At 42.5% G+C, this 13,374-nt stretch overlaps 1 protein-coding gene across 11 annotated transcripts in view; it reads left to right on the top strand.

The window, feature by feature from the left end:
* The window catches only part of PARG (poly(ADP-ribose) glycohydrolase), a 138,814-nt gene that overhangs the window by 9,735 nt on the left and 115,705 nt on the right, over positions 1 to 13,374 (top strand). For 2 of the 11 annotated variants that reach the window (XM_090057842.1, XM_090057845.1), the window contains exons 2-4: positions 4,581 to 4,632; positions 6,362 to 6,428; positions 8,894 to 9,895. In XM_090057842.1, the coding sequence (XP_089913968.1) occupies positions 8,916 to 9,895 (980 nt within the window). In that variant the 5' untranslated portion in view covers positions 4,581 to 4,632; positions 6,362 to 6,428; positions 8,894 to 8,915. Of the gene's footprint in view, positions 1 to 4,228; positions 4,302 to 4,580; positions 4,633 to 6,343; positions 6,429 to 8,893; positions 9,896 to 13,374 lie in introns of all 11 variants that reach the window. The other 9 variants (XM_090057848.1, XM_090057847.1, XM_090057841.1 and 6 more) reach the window with 6 other exon arrangements.

Genomic DNA, 13,374 nt, shown 5'->3' with positions numbered 1-13,374 from the left:
TGGGTTGACAACTTTAGCCCTACTCCAAGCGGAGCTTCAAATTAGTTGCAGTGCCTCATCTTGGTTTACAGTTTCGTTACCGGTTTCTGCTACTAATCGTCCCAGCCGTGCAATAGGTGTCTCATCGCTGCAGATTGCGGTATCTTTATTTAGCTCGCTCATTTCTGAGTGGGTTCTTGATCATGTGGTTATGGTTACTTTTGTTTCACCTTGAGGATCGGTTACTAGCTTTTGAACTGCTACTGGATAAGCTGAGCCGGGCTGAGGCTTGCCGCGGCCAGAGGTTTTACTCGGTCCTGGGATGCGGTTCCGTTCTCTCTGCTTGGGCGATAAACGGCCCGGGAGTCTCTCATTACACAGCCCAGGGCTCCTGGACTGAGCCAGACAGCCCTCTCCTTCCCGCTCGTCCCGCAGAGGGACAGGTAGCCATGGGTCGCGGCTGAGGCCTGGTTTGCGGCCTGGTGGAACGCAACGTGGTTCCATAGGTCATCCGAATCCCTGGTTGGATGGACCCCGCTGCGCCATGGGCAGCTCTGAATCAACTCAGACTCGTATTCACCTCCCGTGGATCCTGTTCGTGACGCCATGTCAGGGAACAAAACCCCAAGGTCACGGTGGGTCGAGGGTGGTATTGGAACGAACAGGTGGGATTAGCGGCGACGAGTCTGAGTGGTACGGGACACGCATGCGGTTTCAAAGCAAATGAGATTTATTCACTTACGCTTTGGTTGCGTAGGCAGAGCTGCTTGCTTCAGTTACAGTTACGAACAAGTAATGCGAAAACAAACAACAAGGGGGTCTGTTGGCCCACGGGGTTCACGAGTAAGCCCTTGCGTTCTACCCCGAAGGATAGGGGCAGCTGCCTACTCGCTAGTCCCAGGGCTGGTCAACAGCTTATAGGTGGATAACGAATAACGAGAACAAAACTGTAACCCGTCGGAACGTCGTGACGCCAGTCCAAGCGAACAACGAGTAGAGGTGATGATAGCCAATGCCGAAGTCAGAAACCCAGGATGCCGAGATGAAACCGTAATCGAAGCAAGTCGGGTTGAGCAGAATCGTAGTCAGGATCGAGAGCCAAATCAGTCCGGTAACCGTAGGATCAAACATGAAGAAATCAAAACCGAAGAAGGATCAAATGACCGAAGGTTCCGAGGTAGGAGACCAGTGGGCTGGTAAGCCCTCCTGGAGAGCAGTCCCAGCCACCGCAGCTTCTGCTTCCAGGTAGGATCTCTCCTGACGGGACAGTCCCTGACACGTCAGCCTCTGTCCATCAGTCGAGCGGGTCTCTCCCCCATAGGAGGGGTTCACTAGTCTTTTATAGCAGCTCCTTAGCCAATCAGGCTGCTATCCTCCAAGAAATTTCTAGATAGATGACCTCATGCCCATGCTGTTACTGAGCATGCGTGTGTCATGAAAGTAGGTCAGTCATGACTGACCGGTCCTAAGGTCACCCAGGGGGCACGTGCTGGGCAAGCCCTGGAATTTTCCAGACACAGAGTGGGTATGCGCATGTCAGTTTCCAGTTCTTCTGTGTTGTCAGCATACGACTATAAATTTTACCGTGACAATAAGAAAGCGAGGATGAAGCATTGGGCAGTAAAAAGAATAGGAGAATTCAGTTTGATTTTGGCCCTTGTTCTGTGTGCAGGTAATACACACAGACCTTAGGAGTATAGAATAGTCTCATTTGTAGTCGCCAATGACTGTCCTACTCGTTTCTGTGGACTCGGGAGATTAACTAGATGCTAAGAGCCATGTAGCTGTAGTGTCACATGGCAAAAACACTGCCATAGCGTTGCATCACGAGTATTAGGCTACTGTGCAGTCAGCATCACAAAAAAGGCATCCATTGGTGCTGCTGTGTAGTAACACGGTTATAAACAAGGTTACTCGGTTATAAATGACTAAGTAACTTGGTTATAAATGACTATGCAGTAACCTGAGTTATGGATCCATAGCGCCAACAAATGCCTTTTCTGTGACAATGACTGTGCAGTAGCCTAATACTACTTGTTACTGCACAGTCAGTTAGTACTTGTTTATACAACTGCATATTCTAAGGGTCTTGTGTAGATGCAGCCAAGGAGAAGCAAATAGCTCCATACCTAGGTAAGAATAATCTTATGGTCTGGAACATAGCTAGATTGTCAAATTATCTGACAAATTACCCACTGTGGAGAATTCTCATTATTGATTAATAATCAATGATTTTGTCATTGTGGTTTTGCAAGAGTTGTGGTAGGGAAAGATGGTGTGCATCCCTGGATTTATTTGGTTTTTATAAAAATTACTAGAAGGATAGAACTAAAGGGTGGCCGCATTCGACACTGTCTCTCACACCATTCTCATTAAGAAACTGGGGGACTGTGGTGTCGACGCCCACACAGTCAATTGGGTCGCCAACTGGCTGGAGGGCCGCACCCAGAGGGTGGTAGTAGATGGGTCCTTCTCAACCTGGAGGGACGTGGGCAGTGGGGTTCCGCAGGGCTCAGTCCTCGGGCCCGCACTGTTCAACATCTTCATCAGCGATTTGGACGAGAGGGTAAAAAGCACCCTGTTCAAATTTGCTGATGACACTAAGATGTGGGGGGATGTGGGCACACTAGAAGGTAGCATCAGGCTTCAGTCAGACCTAGACAGGCTACAAGGGTGGGCGGATGTGAATAGGATGGGATTCAACACAGGCAAGTGCAAGGTGATGCACCTTGGGAGGAACAACCGGCACCATACCTACAGGTTGGGGATCTCCCCTCTTGTCAGCATGGAGGCGGAAAAGGATCTTGGAGTCGTAATTGACTCCAAGATGAACATGGGCCGACAGTGTGGGGAGGCAGTCAGGAAGGCCAACCGCACCTTGGCATGCATCCACAGATGCATCTCGAGCAGGTCCAAAGAGGTGATCCTCCCCCTCTATGCGGCACTGGTCAGGCTGCAACTGGAGTACTGCTTCCAGTTCTGGGCGCCGCACTTCAAGAATGTGGACAGCATGGAGAGGGTCCGGAGGAGGGCCACTCGCATGATCAGGGGACAGCAGGGCAGGCCCTATGAGGAGAGGCTACGGGACCTGAACCTGTTCAGCCTCCAAAAGAGAAGGCTGAGGGGGGATCTAGTGGCCTGTTATAACCTAGTCAGGGGGGTCACCAGGCATTGGAGGAGTCACTGTTCCCCCGAGCACTGCCAGGAGTGACCAGGAATAACAGTCACAAGCTGGCAGAGGGAAGGTTTAGGCTAGATATCAAGAAGCACTACTTCACGGTCAGGGCGGCTAGGATCTGGAACCAACTTCCAAGAGAGGAGGTCTTGGCTTCTACTCTGGGGGTCTTTTAAGAGGAGGTTAGCTGAACATCTTGCTGGGGTTGTTTGACCCCAGTATTGTTTCCTGCCATGGTGGGGGGTCGGACTAGATGATCTACTCAGGTCCCTTCCGACCCTAGAAACTATGAAACGATAAGCTTGATTATACTTCTCTTGATAAGGAGTCCGACTGAGGGATTAGAAATTGATATAGGCTCTAACCGTCTACTAGCAGCCCTCATTATACACTTCATAATAGACCTCCCTTGATACTCATTGATGTCTATTTCTCACCATTCACATCTAGATACGAGGCAATCTTGAAATGTGCGTTGTTATATAATGATCTTGAGATGATTCAAAATTTTCAGAATAACAATAGTAGGGGATTTGAATTCTAGAATTGGTGGTAGTAACCCCCATGTGATAGAGCTGTCATAAATGGAATATGGGCAATCTCCCAAGCAATCTTCTATGATAATGAGCTAAATGAAGGAGGGTGGTACTTCTTGAAATTCATTGCAGGGGGGAATTTTAGAATGCTGAATAGACAAACTGGAATTAAGAAGGCTTTGATCAGTTTTTTACATATGATTTCCAGGGCCCTAATAGGCAATGAATCATGTCTATTTCACATTGCTGCAGCTGGTGCCTGGGAACAGCAGCAAGGCAGGCGTAATAGATTATTTGTGATGGGACTTGGAGGCCACTGTAACTATGAGACTTTTAGTCTATCCCCTCCACAGAAGGCAGGGATTTCAGGGGGCATGGGAGAATGGCAGAATGAATACTTACAGTATAGGCTACCTGTGCCCCCAAAAATGCCTTTTTATGTGTTATCTTAGTTCTGTGATTTTTTTAACCCAAACATAGCGTTCTGTTATGTGGATTTGGATAACGCAAAGCTTAAATTCTTTTCTTCCTAATATAGGGTATGTTTCAAAGAAAGTGCCTAGTCTGAAGGAAAGGATAGATGGCTTGCATGTTGACAGAAGATAAAAAGAGTAGGTTAATTCAAATCAGCATGTTGTGTGTATTCTTTTGATTTGTATATACATTTTTGGCAAATTTATATATTTGGCTTTTGAAACTTTTGGAACAAATGAATGCATGAATTAAAGCTACTCCTGGTCACTTTTAACATGCACTGTTGGGTTTTTTTTGTTTGTTTGGTGGGGGGGTGTTGTTTTTTTGTTGGTTTTTTTTAGGCGTGCATGGATAGACGTTTTGGAGGCCGATACCGACTTTTTCTTTTTTTTTTCTTTCTTTTTTTTTTTTTTAAGGAGGCATATCGGCCAATAGTGATCTGATTTCCAGTACAGCTGAGTCTAGCTGGTAAGTCTGTTGTGGTGAAAGGGGAGGGGCATGGGGTGGTGAGGGCAGATCAATGTCACCCGTGGTGAGGGGAGGGAGTGGGGCTGGGGTAGGCACTGCCTAGCCAGGGCGGAGCAGGCACAGGACGGAGGAGCTGCAGTTCGTCAAGGGACTGGGGGGGCACAGCTTTTGCCGTTGTGTGCCACTTGCCTGCCTACTCCCACCACTATTCCTGCTGCTCATCTGGGGGGGGAGCGTGTACCCCTGGAACTTCACAGGGTGGGCTGGGGCTGTGCTGCACTCGGGGCTGGCAGCGGTAGTCTTGGGAGGGGAGTAAGGGGGCAGTATATAGTGAAATCTGGGGTGGGTGTGACTCCCTCCCTCCCAGCACTGCCACCCGCCTAGAGCACAGCACAGTGTGGCCCCCAGCCTCTCCCGTACCCTTCCGGATGAGTGGCGGAAGCTCCTGCCCTCTCTGCAGTCCCTGGTTGAGCTATGGCTCAGTTCCATGCCTCCTGCCCCCCCGCCCCCCAGCTGGGCAGCACCCAGCCCCACTCCCTTCCTCACCATGGGGAGCATTGATCTGCCCCCCCACACCCCTTCCCTTCCCCCTCCCCTTCCACCACAACAGACTTATCAGCCAGATGCAGCTTTCCAAGCTGCTGGGTGTGCTCCTCTCTGCCCGCGTGCTGCGCTGCTATTGTGCACACGCACAAGCATTTATCAGTGAAATTATTGGCCACTTCTGTCCAGTTTCTAATATAATTGATTTTTCTTTGTATCGGTGCCAATCTGATATTGGATCAATGTATCAGTGCACTTCAATTTGAGAGAGAGAGAGGGAGAGTTTTTTTTTTTTTACCCCATGTGGTAAGAGCTATATACACTATGCACAAATTGGCTTCACAGTAAGGCCTACTATAATGTTAATGTTAGAAAAACAAAGGGAAATCCTGCATATTCATCCTTTCCATCTCGCTGCGAAATATAGTTGCCATACAGTCTCTTGAAGGAGTTACCACTTCTTGTTTAATAGCTAGGTTTATTTGGTTTGGTGCTGGCAGTTGAAAGATAAATTTGACTTTCTTAAATTTGCCATGCAAATATCCATTGTATCCTTCCTTTTTTTTTAACCCTATATACTAAAGGCATGTATTGATACCAGCCAGAGAGATGGAAGCATTTCTTCTTTATGAAATGAAAGCAAGAAGAGCAATAGAATGAATAAACATGTCTCACCCATGCCACTGAGTCCCAACTAGTTAATTTTATATTGGTTTTGAATAGTAAGTAGATACTGTACCTGCTGTACTTGGCAAATGATCCTGAGGTGAGAGCAGGAGTTGCAGAAGGAAGTAAGCCTATAACTTTAGATAAAGTGCAGATAGAGTCAGTTAGCCATGTTAGGCTGAGGGCAGGGCACCATGGCACCTTATCAGCATCTGGTGAAGTAGGCCATGGCCTATGAACACTCATGCTGAGTGAATCTGTAAGGTACTACCCCTGCCCTACCGTTTATTTAACATGTGTGCTTAGAACTTGGAATATAGTTAGGTATGTTACAGATGAAACAGTTATAGAACTTGAAAATCATTAGTCCAAACAATTAGCAGGGATGATAATGACAATTTATGTGATATTTTACTTGCAGCCAGTTACTAAATGTCATCATATGGGTATTTGAAAATATTACAGTTTATCAACTAATATTTCATGTTGTAATGTAATGTAGTGTGTCATGGTTTTTCAGTTTACAAACAAAGGACAATTACCACTTGGTTGGAGAATAAAGGACCCAAGACAACTGAATCAAAAAGGTAAAAATTATAATGTAACTGCTTGAAAGATGTCTCTTGGGGGGTGGGAGGTGGAACAGCAACTGCCTTTTAAAATGAATCCTATTAAATCAAAATGGAAGTAAGAGTTTTTACTGACTACAGTCCTATTTGGTTTAACAGCCTGCCATAATCACTCAAACCTGTTGGCTTAGTCCTGTTGTCAACAGTTTTGTCAGTTATACATTTTATCAACCTGTCCAGTTTTGATTTAAAAAAATAAAATAAAATTGGTACATCTGCATGGACTGCAGTGGAGCTGTCTGCATATACAAGGTCTTAATTTGGAGTATGCTTTAGTAGCTGCCTAATTGTGCATTCGTATGTCTCATTTTGACAACTTTGCTATTTTATTGGTCTGAAGCAAACAAAATTAAGGCTGGCTGGCAGAGGTAATGGGTTCAGGTTGTTGTAATTGGTATTATACCATTTTTTTAAAGGACACCCCAAACCTGGAGTAACTTTACACAAACAGTGAAGAATTGCTTCTGAAAACTGGGGTAGAACTAGTTAAACTGATTTGTGTCACTGGTCCAATTCCATTTCAGGATAGTTGTTTGCTAAGGGCAAGCAGTCTACCTCCTTTGTTACCATTTAGCCAAGGTGCTTAATGTTTGGATGGTCCCAAGATACTTGCATCACAAAGGAACAGATATGCAACTGTAATTTATATAGGCATATAAAACCAGTATAAATTATAATGGGGTTTGCGTTTGTCTGTCCAGGTCCTTTCTATGTTATTGTAGTATCTCTATAGACTACTATCTCAAAGATAGCAAAGACCCTTTTAATGAATTTAGCTGTCTGATAATCCTTCACCCCAAACAAATAAGTTTCTGTGGGTGAATCTGATATATATATATTTTTTTATTGGACCAACTCATATAGTTTGAAAAATTCTTCTTAGCAAGCTTTTAGACACTAACACTTTCTGTGGAAAACCATCATATTTCATTCCTAAGATAAATATATAAGATACTTTTTTGTATAAGTGAAAAATAATTGGAAATGAAAATCCTTTATAATGATCAAATAACTAACAAAAACAGGAAAATGCCATTGAAGGGAAAATTATACATTTGTATAGTGGGGGATATAGGCCCTCAGGTGTCCGTATAATATGAACTGTATGTAGAGAGAGACCACATTCTTGACAAAAAAGATGAGTTAAGGGTGGAATTAGGGGCCTTTATTTCAAATTCCTTTCCACTGTGCTTGTAATGTGAGGCCTTTAAAAAGACATAGTCACCTTAAAACTTAGCTTAAATTATTCTTTGTGCAACTACTCACTTTTCCAAAGTCATCATTTATTAGGAAGTAGATAATAACATAATCAGAACGGAGGAAAACAGTCTGGGTAAAGTGTTGTGCATCAGGATGTAAATGTTTTAAGATAAAAGTCCCTCGGACTTCTTTTGGTTAGAGTTAGTATTCTGTTAGCATATCTTTTTCAGGGTCAGGTTATTCTTGGTCGTTCATTTTATCCTTTTATATTTTGACTCTCCTGTTGATTCTTTGCTCTTAGTACTGCGTGAGGGACTCTTTTTATCTATATAGCATATCCTCAAAGAGAAGAATATTATCATTCGTGGAGGGGGCTGCTGAATTTCAAGATACTTGGTAGAATGTATAAATATCTATCCATTGATAATTTTCTTATCTGTAGGCAGTGAGATGGGGAATGACCAAACACAGCAGTATGTAAGACATTTTAATTTGTATTATTTATTTTATAATATCACAACATCAGTTTCTATTTGAAGATTTAAAGTACATGAATAAATTTAGTTTCACACCGTCTGTTTTGTGAATGAGAAAAAGTAAGCACGGAAGTGAAATGACTTTCCAGTCCATGAGAATTTGGAATAGAAACCAGGTCCTTTGATTCACAGCCCTTTTTTTTTTTTTTTTTTTTTAACTATTCAATCATGCTTCTCTTAATTCTCTGTGTAATATTTAGTCTAGGCCTGACTTGGGGAACCTCTATCTATAGAACAGTAATGAATTTAATAAGTCGGTTTTTATTAATACTGTATTGTTTAGGAATGTTATGTTTATGTGGATTAATTTCTGGATGTATAAACAGAATCTGAGTAAGGAGGTATATGTGACATTGGTTTCAATTTTAAATTGGTATTAAGGTACAACTTCTTAATTATAAGGCTAACATCATTAGAACGGGTTATCAAAGTAAGTGACTAATACGTCATTACTTTGTGTAATTTAAATGGATACAGGTTATTTTTCTAATATGTATGTCTGTCTTCAACTAAAAGGTATTGGTGGTGTTCCCTTATTAGGAGACAATAATTCCCCCTTTTGTGAGTGTTCCTGGATGAAATTCTATGACTTTGGGTTACCCAGTGGCTTTTAAATCTGTTTATAAAAATTGCACTGGGGGGGGGGAAGCATTCAGCTCTACATGTTTCATCTTCTTTCCCCCACAGCTTGCAAGACAAGACTAGTAACATGGAAGCCAATCCCAAGATGACTTCAGTTAAAAAAGATTGCTTTTGTGAACATGATGTGAAAAAGCTAGAGAATGTTTGTCAGGAAGTTTATCCAAGATTATCTGCAGAAGCAAGCACAAAACACGTCAATTTGCCTCAGACAGGCAATGTATGTAAGTGGGAGACTGAGGAGACTCGTAGAGATCAGCGCTCAGAAGAAGATCCTGTGAAAGGAACTTGGCCTGGAGACCAATTCAAAAATGCCAACATTGATCAAATACACAAAACCAGCAAGCAGGCTCACAGAGCTTGTGAAGAAAATAGTGACAATTGGGCTTTCAGGAAATTATCATCAGGGAGATCTGGGAAGATAACAAATCCATCAAAAGATGAGACAAAAGGGCTAGTGACTTCATGTCACTCACAGAAGCTAAAGAGCTGCAATCCTGTCCATGTAGTCTGTGTAACTAATGAGAAGGAGGAGGAAGATGTAGTTCCAGAAAGCCCACTTTCGGATGCAGGTTGTGATGCCTGTGTATCTGATATTGGAGGACCTGGAAAACTGAATAAGTGCCGAAGTAGTTCTGGGGATTCTACTGCTTTTGAGAAAGAAAGTGAACCTGAGTCACCAATGGATGTTGACAATTCTAAGAACAGCTGCCAGGGATCAGAGGCTGATGAAGAAACAAGTCCCTTTCTTGAAGAGAGAGAGGATGTTGACATGTCAAAAGCCACAAACAAATTTTCCAGACTTACACGAGGAGATGCTGAACTGGAATTGAGAAAGTCACAGATGTCTTCCAAGAGTTGTGAAAGTGCTCTATTTAGCCTCAGTTTTGAGGGAATGGGCAACTCCATCAAGGAGGGTGAATTGCCCACAAAGTTGTCAGGGATTTCTCCTACACCATCATCAGAATGTAAATGTGCAAAACAGTGCGGGAAGAAGGACTCTAAAATCACTGCTCATTTCATGAGGATACCTAGGTCAGAGGAGAAAAGGTAATCTGTTTTCCTCTTCCTCCCCCTTTTTAATATTTTTTCTCTTCAGTGACAGTAGAGTGAATATTAGATTATTCTTAAATAAGGCTTGCAAAATTATGTGCTAGAGGGAGGAGAAATGTTTTTGGGTTTTTTTTGTTTTTTTACCATATTTGTTTGAATCCAAGACCAGGTTTTTCCCCCTCCATTCAATGTTGCGGGGGGGTAGTCTGGGGGAAAGAGGAAGAAACCTTATATGGATGCAAGTATAGCTCAGGGCAGGCAGCTGCTGCGGTTCTAGCTCTGACTTTGGTTCCAACTCTTACTTTGGTCCTGACCCAGGGGAAACCATGCTTTATGTTGTGGTTGAGGGTGCAGAGGAGATGCACAACCATGGGGGAGCTGCTGTGGCTCTGGCTCAGGACCTGACTTGGCGCCAGTACTGGAGCTGCTGCTTCCACTGCTGTCTGGTTGGGGCCAGAGCCACCATGTACTCTGTCCCTTGGCTGGACCCACAACCATTGTATAGAGTAAGCAGGTGGCTGGAGAAGCAGGCATGGGGTCAGGGTAAGGGGCTAAGCGATAGGCAGCTGCGGGGAACAGTCACTGGGGGAGTAAGGGGCAGGGATCAGGCTGCCTGCTTCCCTGCTCATCTGTGATGGGGATAAATTTAAGAGAACTCTCCAAAAATTAGATTCTGTATCTGGAAAATGATACATTTGTTATAATCTAATTATTGGGACATCATCTTAAATTCAAAGTCATCTTGGATTTGGATACATATGGTAAAGATAGCAGGCTTATTTAAATATATATCCGGGTGCAATTCTAATGCATAGAGGAACCCTGTAAAAGGATTATTAAGAAACAGGAAAGACATGGGGAAAGAAAAAAGACTTCACAGCATGGTCTGAAGCATGCCACTTTACAGAAGTTGAGATAATAACTGAGTCAGCAGTTGAGGAGAGAATCCACCTAGCTGGCTCCCTACACTTTTGAATGAGATGCTTTTTCTAGGGCAAGGTCAGGGATCAAAGGAGTTCTAGAAAGTGAAACATCCTAGAAATAAAGGATGCTTAATCAAGGGTATATGAACAGAAAGTTAACAGTGTGACTCTGACACAGGAGATGGAGATACAGATGCTGAAAGCAGGTTAGATAGACGTTTTTATTTTTTTCCAGCTCCAGAGCTAGTGGGGCTGTGGGGAACATGCAAAGGTGTGTAGGCCTATTAATGTTTTTAAGCTTTGCTCTGAATGCTTTACATGTCTGAGAAATGAATTGGTACTGTGTTTTAAACATTGGCTATGTGTTTCTGCAAACTCGTGTTATTACAGGTTCCCCCCAGGGAAACTTCTGCAGGTCAGAACTCCAGACGGACCCCGCCAATTCATGGCTTGCAGAGGCTGTAACTTAGGCCACAGACAGGCAGAGATGTGGATTTTTTGGGAAACTTTGATCTGGAAAATTTTCCAATGCCCTAAATAGAGCGCAATCTGATTTAGCATGTTTATTTGACTGATATTTATTAAACAAACTACAAAGTACCCCCATGTTAATTTTATGTCCCCATAGCCACAAGTATTTGAACTGAAATATTTGATTAGGAAAAAAATCAAATACAGCACACTTAATGTGGTTTAAATGTTATATCCAAACAAATTCAAAGCTTTATGTGGAAAGAAATTATTTTTATTAGAATTACCTGTAAAAATGTAAAGACAATACATAATAGCATGTACTTCCCTTACATTGTTTGTTTAAATCTAAGAAAAAAAATGAAAGCACTGAAAACTGTTGACACTAATTTTAGCACACCCAAGGAACTGTGCATGATATGCCGTGGTTATCCACTCATCTACTTCAACAGTTTAACTCTTAACTCTTTCCCTGAGGTCATTGAGACACCTCCAGTTTCACTGTCACTATCTCTAGAATCACTTGCCCTACTTACTAGCTTCATTTCAGAATCAGATTGAGGTAAATGTGATTCAGAACTACTTGAGTCACATTTTCTTAAGAGAGGATGGTTTTACCAATGAGTCCATGGACAAAATCATCACAGTGCATCATCTTCACTAATTGTGCTTCTGACTGATTCTCCAGAAGCAAGAAATTTTGAGAAATAGAAACAAGCTTAGCAATGTGTTCATTTGTTAGTCTATTCCTCTTTTTTGTCTTGATTGAACTGAAAGCCTTCCAGCTCCATTCACAAGAAGCTGCTGTTGGTGGAATGCTTAGGATCTTTAGAGCAATCCTGGACAACAGTCAGGTGTTACAGTATTCCTTCCACCAGGTGAGAGGAGACATTCTCTGCTGCCTGACAAATATTGTCTTCATGGTGCATCGCATATCTGGTGACAATGATCTTGATAGCGAGGACCCTGCTTCTTTTTCCCTTGTATGTGGCAACTCAAAATTTTCATTTTCCATTTTTTGCAAATCTGCTATCTCACTTGAGGTACCAAATTCCTGCAACAAAGTGGGGACAGATTTTTATTTTAGTCTGGCCTCATCCATCAGAAGAAACAGCAGAGGGTTTGCTTCCCCACTCCCTGCCAGAAATAATACTCTGCTGCTCAACTTGCTGCCCAGTTGCCCTGGGACAGCAGAGCCAAAGGGAAGTATAGTCTGGCCTCTGCCATCGGCCAGGGGACTTGGCTCACTCTTCTGGGTTGAAATAATAGTTAACTATTTTATCTATTATGTAATTTAAAAAAAATTGTTAAACCTAAGCCACTTCGGGTGCTTAGTGCAAGCAGAAAATCCGGGCACATTTTAAATAAATAAATGACAGTCCAGAGTTGCATTAACAACTTTTAAAATTATAATGTTTTAAAACAGTATAGATGTTTGTCTATACTGTGTGTTTGTTTAGCATATTTATTTGTTTACTTGCATAGGCTTCCTGAAGTAGACTTCATTCAGATGATGTTGTTTCACCACTTCATTGTATTAGCTTTCTGTATATGGCTTGTACTCTTTCAGGACAGTTTCTACATGTTATTAAATATTTCTTGATTCTTGTTGCGTTGTTAGCATACTCCTGCCCACAGTATTTACATCTACCAACTTTCTTCCTTCCTTCAGTGGCTTGAACTTCTCTAGAATGATGCCACACACTAGGTTTGTTTGTTTTTTGTTTTTTTTCTGATTAGGCATTATTATAACTACTTCAAAGCAAAAGCTCTAAAAAAAAACCTGACAGATCTTATGCAAATACTTCCAACTTCCCCAACTTGAGAAAAGAAATGAGACACACTGCTCTGTGTGTTTGCTGAACTGAACGCGAAACAATCACAGTTTTTTTTAGTTTTGGTTTTGCTTTCACTTGCAGTCTGAGATGAAATAAGAATTTTAACTTTGGTTTTGATTTGACCTGCACAGCCAATTAGGTAAATTCATAACTTGACTTTTGGTTTGGATTATTTTATGAGTGTATTTACCCTCCTGTTACAAATCAATAAAACATGTATGTACTCTCACTTCCTAGGGGTAAT

The sequence above is a fragment of the Crocodylus siamensis genome, chromosome 7 (assembly GCF_052110815.1).
Source record: "Crocodylus siamensis isolate JL-2025a chromosome 7, ASM5211081v1, whole genome shotgun sequence".
In the NCBI taxonomy this organism is placed as follows: Eukaryota; Metazoa; Chordata; order Crocodylia; family Crocodylidae; genus Crocodylus; species Crocodylus siamensis.
The sequence above is the reverse complement of the archived record's forward strand: the minus strand, read 5'-3'. Positions and strand labels throughout refer to the sequence as shown.